The sequence below is a fragment of the Periophthalmus magnuspinnatus genome, chromosome 1 (assembly GCF_009829125.3).
Source record: "Periophthalmus magnuspinnatus isolate fPerMag1 chromosome 1, fPerMag1.2.pri, whole genome shotgun sequence".
Classification (NCBI taxonomy): domain Eukaryota; kingdom Metazoa; phylum Chordata; class Actinopteri; order Gobiiformes; family Gobiidae; genus Periophthalmus; species Periophthalmus magnuspinnatus.
This window is the reverse complement of record NC_047126.1, coordinates 35,215,297-35,232,361: the sequence shown is the minus strand read 5'-3', so window position 1 is coordinate 35,232,361 and position 17,065 is coordinate 35,215,297. Positions and strand designations below refer to the sequence as shown.

The following is a 17,065-nucleotide window of genomic DNA, read 5'->3' as shown; positions in this document are numbered from 1 at the left end:
GTTTGTTGTCGTAGTCCCTTATAAACACATTTTATACAGTTTTGTTCTCTTCTGTCAAATAGCGATGGACAGCCTACTTTTCCATAGAGTGAACAGTGATGGGTTTAAACTCATCTCCTTTTATGGAATGAAGAGCTGATTGAACCACTTCATGACATCACAAGGTGGAACAGAGCATTTTGAGCTTTGGAGATGTAGATAGACTAATAATAAAGTGTTACTCAAACATGTGTGAATGAAACTAAACACAACTCCAGGTGTGTTTTTGAGGAGAGAACAGGTTTAGAATATGACTTAAAGCTACAAGAGTCAGTTTTGTGTTATATATGACCTTATAAGATAAATGTGGGCTTGATCATCTGCCAGAATCGAAAACAAGAGTCATTGTAGACGAATGCGTAACCGAAGTCATCGTCCACCTGTTGTTTTTGTTTTATTAATCTCTTCATACACTTGTGTATGTGTGAAGTAGCCTACATTTTGAGTTAACCCCAGCTGTTTAATTATAAACTATATCACAGACCGACCAACCAGCTCAATGTGTGAACAGCAGGTTTTGAACCTTGAATCCACATGTCGTCAGCTGCAGGGTCTTGCTCTGAACATGAATAACTGTATTTCCTTTGTCTGAGGGGAGCTCGCAGTGGTAGATCATCTTGGTCCCATCATCAAGTGTGATCACAGGGAGGATGGAGACATTCAGAGGCATGACTGCAAACTGTACGCACAAGCTAACATGTTTTATATGTGTACGTAATGTGAAAATGGCTCTTTTTAAAGAAGTGGACTGAGTGAGTGTGATGTCACCCACAGCGTTCAGCTCCAAATGAAGCTCATTGATGCTGGCGGTTATAGGGACCAATTTGGAGCAGAGTTCTGCATTTAGATTTCTGACTGCGAGTATCATAGCAACAAAAGAGCCAATCTGGAGCAAGGTTGTTGAAGGTAACACCCCTTCCCGCCCTCACCGCTGATTTATCTTGATTTACAGACACAATAGTGAAATAAAAAAAAAACCCAGATCATGTAGAGCAGGTTAATACAAACCTGAGACCTTTAAGACCAAAATGATGAGTCTGACAGCAGCAGTTACAGAGAGAGGAGACACAGTTTTTACATGGAAAGTGAACTGGAGCCAGAATCGATGGAGCGGGAAGTGCGGCCATGATCACTTCCTACTTGGAACGCGGCAGCTAGCAGGTTAGCTATGTCTATTTATATATACAGTCTATGGTTCAAAACTTACTGCATGCCGCTCTATACTGCCTCCGGTGGTGCAGTTACAGTGAGTAAATTCAAGAAGCTGCAGGTTGTGTGTAATGATGAAAGTCCCACACTGAACGCTGTGATCAGAAACGTTGAATGTAAATGTACGAATGCACCTGAGGACTCACAAAATGAAGTTTTAAACATTTTAATAATGCCTGAGCAGAGCAGTGTCAGACATAGGTATGGATTCTTCCATGGCTAATGCAATACTGATTAATTGGAATATGGGGAAACCGGTGGTCGATATGTAGGGTCGATTTTTATTATTTTTGTCAAATTATGTTAGAATAGTTCATAGCACAGCGTTAAACATACCTGTCTCCATGGGGACAACCAGTTGCACCACTGGGCCAAATTACAAGTCAGATCTGTGGGTAGGCGAGCTCCTTTACAGTAGGAATCCGTGTTTGTCAAGGTATTTTTGAGCAATAAAAATACCAGTAATGATTGTTGCTGGTGTTTTTTTCAGACCAAGGTTTAGTTTGTTTCATATCGGATGGTTTCGGCCGTTCGCTAACGCTCTTCCAGCAGGTGGTAACGAGATTTAAACGGGTTTTGACTTTAAATTCACAACGAACATGCCTACAGTTCCTTTTTACCTTCAACAGAGCAGCGTTTGAGCAGTTATCTCTTTGCATTTAAATGTTCAGATAAACCTTTGTGTGTATTTTTTAGACTGCAGAATGACCAAGACAGGATTTAAGGCAGGTGTATCGGCCCATTTCTACTGAGAGGTACACGTTTGATCTCTGGAGGAACTGGAGGAAGTGCTTATATGGACTATAGACCATTATTCTTGTTGTATTTGTTTTTAGTTTTTAGTTTTTTATATGGACCTAGACTTACTTCACAAATCACCCTGCACCCACCTTCAGGCTGTAGCATGAGTATATGTGTGAGGAAGCCAATTAGCTGATAGCAGATCTCTCCTCTGATCCAATTAAAGGGAGCCGAGCGTTTACTTTAGGCACGTTAATTAAAGAGTCGTGAGGCAGGACCAAGGTCTAATCCCCCTATCGCCCACCTAATGCTACTTTAGAAGAAACGACAAAACGATAAGAGAGGGAACGATCGCCCCAGGACGGCACCAGATCAGCCCGAGCTCCTGTATCGCCGCCTGATCTCGTGCATCAGAGTCTGTGAGATGGAAACGGCAACTGAACATTTTAGACAAACTATATTTTCACTCTCGGATCAAAAGATAAAAACTGATTTTTTTAATAGTCCTCATTTTGCATCTTGTCCTATTTAACTTTGCTAACCTGTTTAGATCTCCCAACAAAGCATGGCCCTATAAGTGTTGTATTTATCTTATTTACCGCCATCGGGTTGTATTATTTTGCATGAGGCTGTCGATCTTGACAGTAAATCAGTTCTACATGGATTACAGAGCTGTTTTAAAGCCTCCAGAGAATCGTAAGGTGTTGACTTGTTGGCCACATTGGAAGCTGATATCTAATACTGCCACAATCTGTGTAAAAAGTGGACTAAGTGAGTGTGACATCACTCACAGCATTCGGCTCCAAATGAAGCTCATCAAGGCTAAAGCAGTTATAGGGACAATTTGGAGCAGAGTTCCATATTTGGAATTCTGACTGTGAGTATTATAGCAAACAAAGAGCCACTCCAGAACAAGGCTGTTGAAGGTAACACCTTCCTGTCCGCACCGCTCGTTTAGCAGGGAGCAGCACTTAGCAACGCTGTCTGTCAAACTTGTTGCTATCGCTAGCGGAAACAACCTTAGAGAAAGAAGGTGCCTGATCTGTCTTTTATTAATGTTCATATCTTGATTTACAGACACAATAGTGAAATAAAAAAACTAGGATCATGTAGCGTGGGTTAATACACTGCCTGGCCAAAAAAAATGTCACCACCAAAAAAAAAGTTACGCACTCTAATATTTTGTTGGACCACGTTTAGCTTTGATTATTGCACACATTTGCTGTGGCGTTGTTTGAATAAGCTTCTGCAATGTCACAAGATTTATTTCTGTCCAGTGTTTTATACATTTTTTTGCATTGATGATGGTCGAGTCTGACCGCTGCACAAAGCCTTCTCCAGCACATCCCAAAGATTCTCAATGGGGTTAAGGTCTGGACTCTGTGGTGGACACTCCATGTGTGAAAATGATGTCTCATGCTCCTGAACCACTCTGTCACTATTTGAGCCTGATGAATCCTGGCATTGTCATCTTGGAATATGCCCGTGACATCAGGGAAGAAAAAATCCACTGATGGAATAACCTGGTCATTCAGTATATTCAGGTGTCAGCTGACCTCATTCTTTGAGCACAGACTGTTGCTGAACCTAAACCAGACCAACTGCAGGAGGCTCAGACTTATTTGCTTAGTTAAATCCAGGTGGTGACTTTTTTTTTTTTGGCCAGAATGTGTACGAAAATTTAAGACCAAAATGACGAGTCTGACAGCAGCAGTAACAGAGAGAGGGGCCACAGTTTTTAAAATAGAAAGTGAATTGGAGCCAGAGTCGATGGAGCCGGATGTTCACCCTTGATCACTTCCTATTCGGAACGCGGCAGGTAGGAGGTTAGCTATGTCCATTCATATATACAGTCTATTGTCTATCAGTATCAGATCGGTGTGTCTCTATTCGTATTTATTTCTATTCTTGGCATGATTGCGCAGAGTGGAGCTTGAACAGAACAGATGGGCTATAATATTTGCTTATTTCATTATGCTGTCGAGGTCTGGGAGGGACAGCACAGTAAATGAGCACATGGCCAGATGTTTGGATGCTTCTGGTCTGTTGTAAGCACACAGCGTACATGGAGCTTATTCGTGTTCTCAGACTGGAGCGGTCAGCGGTCAGTGGTCAGCTCTTGTTGCTCTCATCATTATTGTGAAGCACATTCTCTATACAGTGTCATTTCAGCACAACATAAATCTATACACGTGCTCTAAGAATTGTTCTGTTTGGACCCTGCAGTGGTTCATATGTTTTTAGGTTTCTTTAAATGCACATAGGCAAAGCAGCTCTGTGTTTGTGTAAAGTTTATGGATCTGAGCAGTCACCCTCTGCTCAGTTTTGATGTATCGCTTTGGAAAGACGCCACTGCTCCTTTTTATCTCGATTTCTCAAACTTTTGACATAATAGGAGGCCGGCTCTCTCACTTTTTCAATGCGTCTCCTGGCTTGTTTAACAGACTAATGATTCAGTTGCAGTGGCATGAGGCAGAAGTTAATCTTTCATTTCATTCTGAGGTGTTTACTGGGCCTGTTAAAGGAGCTCTGTGGAACTTCTGGTGGACGGTCGGCACTGAGACACAAACATGCCTCTTTCTAAACACAGAAGTGTCTTTGGTGAAGTATTCATTTTATTTGTATAGAATTTAACATGTTGTCAGTGACATCCACCTGCAGCTCCCCGTCTATTGTCTGACCCTAACGGCCTGACCTCAGACCTCTGACCCCTAACCCACCTGCAGCACTCTGTCCACTGTCTCATCTTTAGATATTTATTAATTTTATCATGACAGAGCCTCACAGAGATAAAACTGAAAAGGAAGTAGTGACGCTAACAGTCAGGCTGCCATTAATTAAAGTACGACTGAATCTTGATGAAGGTACATAAAAATCAGCTTATGTTTCTGTCGTGTAATAAATGGGTTGAACACTCCTCTGGTCTGTCCTTGAAGCCTCCAGACCGTGTCCCACATCGGCTCTGTCAGGGAATATAAAGTCACGCTGGACGGGAGCCAAGCCACAGCGCCGTACTTAACAGATTATTCACATCGTCTTCATATCTTTGGGTCAATCTAAGCAGAGCCTATACTGTTGATGGGAGCGCAGTGTTCTCCTCTTCATCGATATTAAGAGCTCTTGAGGAGGACTTTGCGTGACTCTGGAGTAGGAGTGTGTATTTGCACCAAGCCCAGCCCTCGCTCGGGTTTGGAGAGGAAACGATGGATGTGAATAATGCAGGTGTTTGTTATGTTGGTGTTTGAGTTTTGAGTGCGACCTGTGTGAGGTGGGCCCTGCGTTATGGAGGAAGCCTTAATGAAGTCCACACAAGGACTCAGTGTTTCATTATGAGCGCGACGGTACCTCAGTTGATAGAGTGTATGTATGAATGGACATAGCTAACCTGCTAGCCACCATGGTACAAATGGGAAGTGAGTATTGCCGCACTTCTGGCTCCATCAGCTCCAATGCACTTTACATTGAAAAACTGTGTCCTCTCTCTGTACCTGCTGCTGTTGGACTCGTCATTTTGGTCTTAAATGTTCGTATTAACCCTCTACATGATCCTGGGGTTTTTATTTCACTATTGTGTCAGTAAATCCAGATATGAACATTAATAACAGACAAATCTTTCCCTGAGGTCACTCCCGCCAGGGTTACCAACATGTGGACTGACATCATTGCTAAGCCCCCGCTGCCTGCTAAACCAGTGATGCAGGCGAGAAGGGGCGTTACCTTCAACAGCCTCGCTCCAGATTGGCTCTGGTTGCAATGATACTTTTGGTCGGAATTTCAAATATGGAACTCGGCTCTAAATTCACCGCTATAACTGCTAGCCTTGATGAGCTGCATTTGACTGGAGCCGGTCCATGCTATCGACATAAACATCATTGGTTGAGCTGTGCAATTCCAGCTCTTACAGATGAATACTGTCGCTGTTTCCTTGGGCAAAATACCCGGCTCGACCTCAGTGTCTGTGTACACCGGTGTATGAATGTGTGAGTGAATGGGTGAGTGGTTTCTTGATAAAACACTCACCCATCCGTTCCTATATAAAAATGAGACTATTTACCGCTGTAGTCAATATAAATACTATAAATTGTTATTTACCAGGACACATTTTAAATCAGATAAAGATAAAAATATGCAATACTGATGCTCACTGAAGGCTTAGATAAACAATATTTACTATTCTACACCAGCACAGTTCACTTTAAATCTCCACCTACAAATGTTAACGTGCACAACCTCTCATTCAGTGTTTTTTATTTTTTATTTTATTACTTTCTACACATATAGAAGACACCAGATATATTAAGTAAGATATATAGAATTATGAAGTAAAGAAAAAAGGTTTAAGCCTATTTCTTTTTATTTTATATTCAGACCCTCAAAGTTCCACCCTGTATTCAGTAGAGATATTTAACTTGTTTCTTTACTACATTCAATTTCAATTCAATTCAATATATTTTTGTAATGCCCAAAATCACAACAGTTGTCTTGAAGGGTGTTCATGTTTTGGTTGAAACCGGAGTACCCGGAGGAAACCCATCCAGACACGGGGAGAAACATGAAAAACTCCACACAGAAAGGCCTGGGCGACCCGGGGATCGAACCAAACCTTCTGCTGTGAGACATGAGCCACTCAGCCACCGTGATATACACACAAAAACAAACAGGAAAATCAAACAACAGGAAAAATCTGATAAAACAAGAAAAATCGGCCAGGCGAGGAGGAGGAGAGCCGGGCGAGGAGGAGAGGGAGGCGGGTGGAGGAGAGCCAGGCGGGGAGGAGGAGAGGGTCCAGCTGTCATCAGGGCATCTGAAAGAGTTACACTCCACAGGGGGAGTGGGACAGGGGACAACATGTGAATAGCATATTTCTTATTTCTCATATTTGATGTCTTATGTTTGTATATTAAATGTAGAAATGTAGAACAAAGGAAACAAAGAGAACAATAGAGGGAGCCAGCAGGGCCATTAAAGGTTGAATGCAGGCCATTAACCCTTTAATGGCTGAGCACACTATAGACCAGTGTGGCTCGCCTAGACTTTTATTCTTTTTAGCCATAAAAATCATGTGAAAGGAAGTATCAGAATGTACTGCATTTTTTCACTCAACTACCTCAATTTTACATATTCATCTGTATTTTTTCTTTGACTCATCGAATAACTGACTGGGAAAATCCCCGCGGCACCTGTGCTCTGATTGGTCATCTTCAAGGGACAACGCAGGCAGATTACTGTAATGACAGTAAAATATTTAAAGAGCCCCATGCCTCTGTTTGAGATCATCACTCCTACAATGATTTGTCCAGTTGACAGATTTTACTTTGACTTTTACTATAGTAACTATAGTGTAGTACCATTACCACCAGGAATTGTTGTGTGCAAATTACAAACAACATAATTAGTGTATTTATTTATTACCTGGCAACACGGCACGTTTCACTGCTCTGTGATGTTTGTATGTTCTTAGTGTCACTTACAGGATCTGATGACTACAGAGAGTTTGGATGTGCATTCCCTCTTTGGTCCCATCACGGTCCTCGTTCACACACACACCCCTGCACACACCCACACACCCACACACACACACACACACACACACACACACACACTTGAAGCGTTTCTGATGGGAGCTGCAGATATACATTTCTCCAGCTTATAAAACGAAGCTCTCCACTGACTGCTTTTCCTCTGTATTCCCCTTTTTGTTCTGCACTAAATCCTTCAAGGCGGCTTCTCTGCGTTTGCTTTGAAGGAGCGTTTTCCACCTTGTTACTGATGGAGAGACCGTGGGCTGTTCCGTCCAGCAGATCAGAATCACACGAGTGTATAATAAGATAACCTTTGATCCATTTAAACTGGAGAGAGTGGCTTAACTAGAGCGGGATTTACTCTCACACAAAAGAGCTGAAAATCAAGCCTTTCAAAGTCCCAGGCTGCGTCTCTCGGGAGCTCGCACACAGGGACACACAGGGACACACTGGGTTACAGTCTCTTCTCCCTTTGGAGCTTTTTGATGCAGTTTCAAAAACACCATGAAGGCAAGCTGCACTTTTGAGGAGTCTTCTTAAACATGTCTCTCTTCACCAGCTCACACCAGTTTTTACTTAAAGTGAAAGTTGAAATGGAAAAATATTCAGCAAATATTTAAAATTTAGACTTCATTCAAATAAGTCGGTATAATCCCTCAGTCGTCCAGGTCTGATCCGTAGTAAAAGCCAAAGTTAAATCTATCACCTGGACAAAAAGTTTTAGAGTGAAAACCTTCGGCTGCTCATCCAAGCCACTTCTTCAGTTCTGATCAGATTACTGCTGGACTCTGACTTTTCACACAGATATAAGGCAGAGTCCAGCAGTAATCTGACCAGAACCGAAGAAGGACGAGCAGTCATCTTCACTCCTACAATGATTTGTCCAGTTACAGATTTAACTTTGGCTTTTACTTTGAGTAATAATAATAATAATAATAATAATAATAATAATAATATTAATAATAATAATAATAATAATAATAATAATAAAGTGTAATCTGTCAAATCCCAGATGTTTTGGCCTGGTTCATGTTAGTATCTCTGTAGTGGCTGTTTCCACATGATAAATAGCAACATTACTATAGTCAGTCTCAATGATGAGTCATAGATGTTAAATCAGTCCTATTGTGCATTTTAAATCACAATATTCATCTAAAACAACTTAATAAAAGAAACGAGTTCGCTGACTTTCGCTTTAGAAAACTGTGGTGTCCGATGGGAGCTGACGTCGTCGTCAACGTCATCACAGTGGGCCTGTATGTCACAGTGGGTGTGTATGTCACAGTGGGTGTGTATGTCACAGTGGGTGTGTACGTCACAGTGGGTGTGTACGTCACAGTGGGTGTGTACGTCACAGTGGGTGTGTACGTCACAGTGGGTGTGTACGTCACAGTGGGTGTGTACGTCACAGTGGGTGTGTACGTCACAGTGGGTGTATACGTCACAGTGGGTGTGTACCGGTGGAGGTTAAACGGAGGTAGATAGGTAAAATGGCATTGATTTAAGATTACTCAAACATGAATCACTCTAAATACAACTTCAGAGGCTCAATGAGGAGAAACGACTAGAACACGAATGAACATCTGAACAGAACAGTTTGTGGAGTAGGTCTGATTTAATTATGCAGTCCTCAATGTGGTAATTGTTGTGACAAGACTTCTAAGGTAGCGCTGGTGTTAGCTAAAAGGATCTTTAGCTTAAAGATAATATGACACAGTTGTGGATCCAATTAATGTAAGTTCTGTTTCTTTTTCAAAAAATTATTCATTTATAAAGTTACATAGACCTCTGCCTTCCATCTGAAATCGTTGCATCGATTTCCAGACTGCTGTGGAAGCCTATTCTCATGTCAGATGTACAGACCCTCTTTTCTTGTTACTCTTGGCTCTTAGCACTCCCCATTTCCTCCTGCTTTTGATTCGTGAATAATCCGGTTGGTTGCGGGTGCTCTGGGGTCTCTGTTCTCGCTGGTTTTGGCAGCGGTCGTCCCCCTGAGCCCTCCAATAACGTCAGTGTTGTGGAGTGCTTCGCCCTTTGGCTCCTGTCTTTGCCTCTCCTCTTCGTGATGATTGCTCTATTTGTGCTTCAGGAGCGGGCTACTGTTCCTCCACTGTCTCGGATCCGTCTTCAGTGGCTTTGAGCGCTCGCTCTTTCTCTCTCTCCATCTTTCTTCTTTGCCCTTTTCCTCTGCCTGTCCATCACTCTGACTGCAGGGTCCCCACACATCCACATGGAAACATGGAACATGGACATGGAAAACGCATGGAATATTAGAAAAAGGGCCAAATGTCCTGGAAAATAAATATCTTCTCCTTGAAAAACCTCTAAAAACCACAAAATCCAGGAAATTACTCTTCTCTTGTACAAAATTTCTTGGTGGCGGACCCCCACGTACAGTTGTCCCATTGTTTGTGTTTTAGGAGCGAAACAGTACCATCCTGCGTATTCAACACTAAATACTTTGAATATTTTGGGGTGACCTATGTCTAAATATACGATGCAATCAGACCAAGTGAATTTATTATTTGACCCATCTGCAACATACCAAGATGCTGTGATTATGTCAGTGATGTCCTGTGAAAGTCCTGGAAAAGTCCTGGAAAGGTCCTGGGAGAGTCCTGGAAAATGATTTCAAGCAAAGTGTGGGACTCTTCTGACCGTCTAAGCTGTCTGTCATAATGGTCCACTTTACTCTTCACATTACAGCACTGTCAGCTCAGACCAGGTGCTGAGGCAGTAGTAGCTCTAGTGCAGACTGTTGTTTTGTGCTTGGGCAAGACCATAGACTGTGTATATAAATGGACATAGCTAACTTGCTAGCTGCCAGGTTCCAAATAGCAAGTGACCGTGCTTCCGGCTCCATTAACTCTGGCTCCATTTTGCTTTCTATGTAAAAACTGTGTCCCCTCTGTTTGTCACTGCAGCTGTCAAACTCGTCATTTTGGTCTTAAATGTTCGTATTAACCCTCTACATGATCCTGCCATTTTTATTTCACTATTGTGTCTGTAAATCAAGATTTGAACATTAATAACAGACAAATCAGGTGCCTTCTTTCCCCGAGGTCACTCCAGCTATTGTTAGCAACAGGTTTGATTGACATCGTTGCTAAGCGCCCACTCCATGCTAAACCAGCGGTGTGAGGGGGAAGGGGCGTTACCTTCAACAGCCTCGCTCTTGATTGGCTCTTTGGTTGCTATGATACTCGCGGTCAGAATCCCAAATATGGAACTGAGCTGCAAATTGGCCGCTATAACTGCTAGTCTCAATGATTAAACCAGGACTAAACCAGCACTGAACCAGGACTAAACCAGCACTGAACCAGGACTAAACATGGTGAATCATCATTTGAGTTCTGTGCAGTTAAAACCTGGAAGTCTTCCTGAAGATGTGAGACAGGACTCTACTTTGACATTGTTTAACTCTGCACTCAAATGGTTCTGTTTAGTTGTGCATATGACTGAAAGGGTTTATTCTCTTTAAATGTTACTTTTATGATGATTATTTATGTTTTGATTTGTTGTATTGTGATTTTATTGTCTCTCTTATTCAGTAAAGCACTTTGAATTACTTTGTGGACTGATTGTGCTTTACAGATAAACCTGCCTTGCTTTAAATTGACCGGTTGGGCAGTGTAAATAAAGAGAACGAGCTTCACGTTTTGTCCCAAATGAAATGTAACCAAATGCCGCTTTCCCCATCTCATTTCTCCATTTTCCCCCCTCGCCATCCGCACGTCTCTGGCTCTAAAGTCGAGCCTAAATCACTTCTGTGTGTGTCCGTTGCAGGATATTCGTGGTGGGGATTGGATTCTTCAGCCTGTGCTTCCTAATGACCTCTCTGGGGGGGCAGTTCTCAGCCAAGAGACTGGGGGACTCCCCGTTCACCATACGCACCGAAGGTAATAACACTCGCTATGTTTGTTTGCAACGTACACGGAGATGCTGCTGTGCCAACACTATAACTCCATACAATCTAATCAGAGTAACTGTCAGCTTACACGCCCATCGGAACAAATCAGAGAGACAGAATTTATAACCCATGACATTCATGAAACATACGGAGAGATGGGTGGTCACGGCGAAATCAATAGGGCTAAGATAGTTGTTGTAAATGTATTGCTTTGGTCCTGAGCGGTGACTGCGCACAGCCTTTCTCCGTCTCATCAAGTCGAGTGTTTCTCAAACTGAGGGGCGGGTAACACAGATGGATTCACACAAGTCTTTTAGCATTTAGAGTGGTCCAGTTTTTTTTTCTCTCTCTCTCTTTCGGATGCTGATAGTGTTTCTCAGGCCCATTGGCAGATATTTGGGGGTTTGGGGCAAGAACCCGCACATGGGCCCCTCTCTAATATGAATAAATAGGAACAGAGATCAACCGATATTTTAGGCAGCTTTTGTTAATCTTCCACAAATAACGTTATTTAAACTTACTACAACCTCCCCCCTACCCCAAACTTTTAAGAGAGCTGTGTGGTCACGTTTTGCATAGATATCTCTTTTTATGAAAGTGTTTTAAACAGCAAATCGAACAAACACAATATCATTCTGTGGTGGAAATTTAAGGCCGATAGCTGATGTGCAAAAAAGGCCAAATGTCGGCCCCAAATATCCGTCTATCTCTAAATAGGAAGTGGGCCCAATTCTCACAGACCCCTTTTTCCCCCTTTGTCGACGCCCCTGGTCTTTCTCCTCAAATGGAATTGTTCAGTTCATTTCAATTAAAAGATGAATTAAAAAAAATGTTTCTACCACATGGACGTGCTGCTGTTGAAGGTTGTATTAACTGATTAAAAACAGACAGGGGGCGCTCATTTCAAGACTAAGGGACAGAGGGGGGCCCATCCAGGATAGAGGGGGCCCATCCAGGACAGAGGGGGCCCATCCAGGATAGAGGGGGCCCATCCAGGATAGAGGGGGCCCATCCAGGACAGAGGGGGCACATCCATGACAGAGGGGGGCCCATCCAGGACAGAGGGGGGCCCATCCAGCGGAGGATCCAGGCCCACAGAACGGGGTCAGGGCAGAGGAGGTGCATCTAGGGCCCAGTCTGCGCGGTTTTCATGAATCAGGCATCAACACTTATCATAAAATATAATGTAGGGCTATGGGAGACTAAGAGCTTGTTTGAATATGGCATTTGTTTTATTCATGAAGGACTCTAAATGAACACAGCCTCATTTTTGATCAGCCCCTGCGTTTACAAACTGATTTAAGATTTTTAATTATTTTGTTATTTGCAGAGATTGACATTTAGCCAAGCAGCAGCGGCAGCAGCGGCCTTGTTTATTAAGCTCTGTCGACCTGTGAATAAGAACCCTGAAAAAGCGTTCTCGCATTTTAAAGACACAGCGCGTTTGTTTGTATGTGACGTATCTAGTTTATTTAATCGTAGGCAAGGCAGGTTTATCTGTGTAGCACAATCAGTCCACAAAGTAATTCAAAGTGTTTAACAAAGACATTAAAATTAAAATACAACAAATCAAAACATAAATAATCATCATAAAAGTAACATTAAAAGAGAAGAGGCAGAATAAAACCCTTTCAGTCACATGCACAGATAAACAGAACCATCTGAGTCTGGATTTAAACATTATAAAAGTAGAGGTCTGTCTCACATCTTTGGGAAGACTGTTCCAGGTTTTAGCTGCACAAAACTGAAATACTGATTCATCTGGTGTAACTTTTGTTTAGTCCTGGTTCAATCCTGTTTACTCCTGGTTTAGTCCTGGATGAGTCCTGGTTTAGACCTGGTTTAGTCCTGTTTCAGTCGTGGTTTAGTCGTGGTTTAGTCCTGGTTTAGACCTGGTTCAGTCCTGTTTCAATCCTGGTTCAGTTCTGGTTTAACCCAGGTTCAGTCCTGGTTCAGTCCTGGTTCAGTCCTGTTTCAGTCCTGGTTTAGTCCTGATTTAGACCTGGTTTAGACCTGTTTCAGTCTTGTTTCAGTCCTGGTTTAGTCCTGGTTTAGACCTGGTTTAGTCCTGGTTCAGTCCTGATTTAGTCCTGGTTTAGACCTGGTTTAGTCCTGTTTCAGTCCTGTTTCAGTCCAGGTTTAGTCCTGTTTCAGTCCAGGTTTAGTCCTGGTTTAGTCCTGGTTTAGTCCTGTTTCAGTCCTGGTTTAGTCCTGGTTTAGTCCTGATTTAGTCCTGTTTCAGTCCTGGACCCTGGTTCAGTCCTGGTTCAGTCCTAGATCAGCCCTGGTTTAGTCCTGGTTCAGTCCTGGTTCAGTCCTTGATCAGCCCTGGTTTAGTCTTGGTTTAGTCCTGGTTCAGTCCTGGTTTAGACCTGGTTTAGTCCTGTTTCAGTCCTGATTCAGTCCTGGTTTAGTCCTGGTTTAGACCTGTTTCAGTCCTGGTTTAGACCTGGTTTACTCCTGGTTCACTCCTGGTTCAGTCCTGGTTTAGACCTGGTTCAGTCCTGGTTCAGTCCTGGTTCAGTCCTGGTTTAGTCCTGGTTTAGACCTGGTTCAGTCCTGGTTTAGACCTGGTTTACTCCTGGTTCAGTCCTGGTTCAGTCCTGGTTTAGTCCTGGTTCAGTCCTGGTTCAGTCCTGGTTTAGACCTGGTTCAGTCCTGGTTTAGACCTGGTTTACTCCTGGTTCAGTCCTGGTTTAGACCTGGTTCAGTCCTGGTTCAGTCCTGGTTTAGACCTGGTTCAGTCCTGGTTCAGTCCTGGCTCAGTCCTGGTTCAGTCCTGGTTCAGTCCTGGTTTAGACCTGGTTTAGACCTGGTTCAGTCCTGGTTCAGTCCTGGTTCAGTCCTGGTTTAGTAATGGTTCAGTCCTGGTTTAGACCTGGTTTACTCCTGGTTCAGTCCTGGTTTAGACCTGGTTCAGTCCTGGTTCAGTCCTGGCTCAGTCCTGGTTCAGTCCTGGTTCAGTCCTGGTTTAGACCTGGTTTAGACCTGGTTCAGTCCTGGTTCAGTCCTGGTTCAGTCCTGGTTTAGTAATGGTTCAGTCCTGGTTTAGACCTGGTTTACTCCTGGTTCAGTCCTGGTTCAGTCCTGGTTTAGTAATGGTTCAGTCCTGGTTTAGACCTGGTTTACTCCTGGTTCAGTCCTGGTTAAGACCTGGTTCAGTCCTGGTTCAGTCCTGGTTTAGACCTGGTTCAGTCCTGGTTCAGTCCTGGTTCAGTCCTGGTTCAGTCCTGGTTCAGTCCTGGTTCAGTCCTGGTTCAGTCCTGGTTTAGACCTGGTTTAGTCCCGGTTCAGTCCTGGTTTAGACCTGGTTCAGTCCTGGTTCAGTCCTGGTTCAGTCCTGGTTCAGTCCTGGTTCAGTCCTGTTTCAGTCCTGGTTCAGTCCTGGTTTAGACCTGGTTTAGTCCCGGTTCAGTCCTGGTTTAGACCTGGTTCAGTCCTGGTTCAGTCCTGGTTCAGTCCTGGTTTAGTCCTGGTTCAGTCCTGGTTCAGTCCTGGTGTAGACCTGGTTCAGTCCTGGTTTAGTCCTGGTTCAGTCCTGGTTTAGACCTGGTTCAGTCCTGGTTCAGTCCTGGTTTAGACCTGGTTTAGACCTGGTTTACTCCTGGTTCAGTCCTGGTTCAGTCCTGGTTCAGTCCTGGTTTAGACCTGGTTCAGTCCTGGTTCAGTCCTGGTTCAGTCCTGGTTCAGTCCTGGTTCAGTCCTGGTTCAGTCCTGGTTCAGTCCTGGTTCAGTCCTGGTTTAGACCTGGTTTAGTCCCGGTTCAGTCCTGGTTTAGACCTGGTTCAGTCCTGGTTCAGTCCTGGTTCAGTCCTGGTTCAGTCCTGTTTCAGTCCTGGTTCAGTCCTGGTTTAGACCTGGTTTAGTCCCGGTTCAGTCCTGGTTTAGACCTGGTTCAGTCCTGGTTCAGTCCTGGTTCAGTCCTGGTTTAGTCCTGGTTCAGTCCTGGTTCAGTCCTGGTGTAGACCTGGTTCAGTCCTGGTTTAGTCCTGGTTCAGTCCTGGTTTAGACCTGGTTCAGTCCTGGTTCAGTCCTGGTTTAGACCTGGTTTAGACCTGGTTTACTCCTGGTTCAGTCCTGGTTCAGTCCTGGTTCAGTCCTGGTTTAGACCTGGTTCAGTCCTGGTTCAGTCCTGGTTCAGTCCTGGTTTAGACCTGGTTCAGTCCTGTTTCAGTCCTGGTTCAGTCCTGGTTTAGTCCTGGTTCAGTCCTGTTTCAGTCCTGGTTCAGTCCTGGTTTAGTCCTGGTTCAGTCCTGTTTCAGTCCTGGTTCAGTCCTGGTTTAGTCCTGGTTCAGTCCTGTTTCAGTCCTGGTTCAGTCCTGGTTTAGACCTGGTTTAGTCCTGGTTCAGTCCTGGTTCAGTCCTGGTTTAGACCTGGTTTAGTCCTGGTTCAGTCCTGGTTCAGTCCTGGTTTAGACTTGGTTCAGTCCTGTTTCAGTCCTGGTTTAGTCCTGGTTCAGTCCTATTTCAGTCCTAGTTCAGTCCTGGTTTAGTCCTGGTTCAGTCCTGTTTCAGTCCTGGTTCAGTCCTGGTTTAGTCCTGGTTCAGTCCTGTTTCAGTCCTGGTTCAGTCCTGGTTTAGACCTGGTTTAGTCCTGGTTCAGTCCTGGTTCAGTCCTGGTTTAGTCCTGGCTCTGGGCACCAGCAGGGGGCCGGTCTCTGTAGTCCTCAGAGTGTGAGCTGGGTCACGTGACTGTCACATGTGGGAGTAGCTTGATGGCAGTAGTTTGATTCATGATTAAAGATGGCCGCTCAAGTGATTTGAAAAAGTCCCAAAATTCACAGTAGCGGAGGTCATTGTTCCGTGTGGTTGGTTTGGTGTTTTGGGGCTGTGTTGGTTTGGCATCACACTGGGGTCCTGACTCTCAGCAATGAAATGGCTTTAACACCAGCGGGGGAGTCACATGACACATGAGGGGAGTCACATGACACATGAGGGGAGTCACATGACACACGGGGCAGCGGGGGAGTCACATGATACATGAGGGGAGTCACATGACACATAAGGGGAGTCACATAACACATGAGGGGAGTCACATGACACATGAGGGGAGTCACATGATACATGAGGGGAGTCACATGACACATGAGGGGAGTCACATGATACATGAGGGGAGTCACATGAGGGGAGTCACATGATACATGAGGGGAGTCACATGAGGGGAGTCACATGACACATGAGGGGAGTCACATGATACATGAGGGGAGTCACATGATACATGAGGGGAGTCACATGAGGGGAGTCACATGATACATGAGGGGAGTCACATGATACATGAGGGGAGTCACATGAGGGGAGTCACATGATACATGAGGGGAGTCACATGAGGGGAGTCACATGACACATGAGGGGAGTCACATGATACATGAGGGGAGTCACATGACACATGAGGGGAGTCACATGACACATGAGGGGAGTCACATGATACATGAGGGGAGTCACATGAGGGGAGTCACATGATACATGAGGGGAGTCACATGATACATGAGGGGAGTCACATGACACACGGGGCAGCGGGCGAGTCATTTTCTTACAGTGGGGGATATTTTCTCACTGTGTATTTTGCTCCTCTTGTTTTATCTTGTACTGTATTTGTTGCTAGTACTTGTACATTTATACCATTTAAATACTGTCATTGTGTCCT

The 17,065-nt window shown here is 44.1% G+C and overlaps 1 protein-coding gene across 1 annotated transcript in view; it reads left to right on the top strand.

Annotated features, from left to right (window-relative positions):
* Positions 1–17,065, top strand: part of LOC117377397 (alpha-1,6-mannosylglycoprotein 6-beta-N-acetylglucosaminyltransferase B-like) — a 190,633-nt gene that overhangs the window by 847 nt on the left and 172,721 nt on the right. The window contains exon 2 of the mRNA XM_033973782.2: positions 11,298–11,410. Coding sequence (XP_033829673.1) covers positions 11,298–11,410 — 113 coding nt within the window. The remainder of the gene's footprint in view (positions 1–11,297; positions 11,411–17,065) is intronic.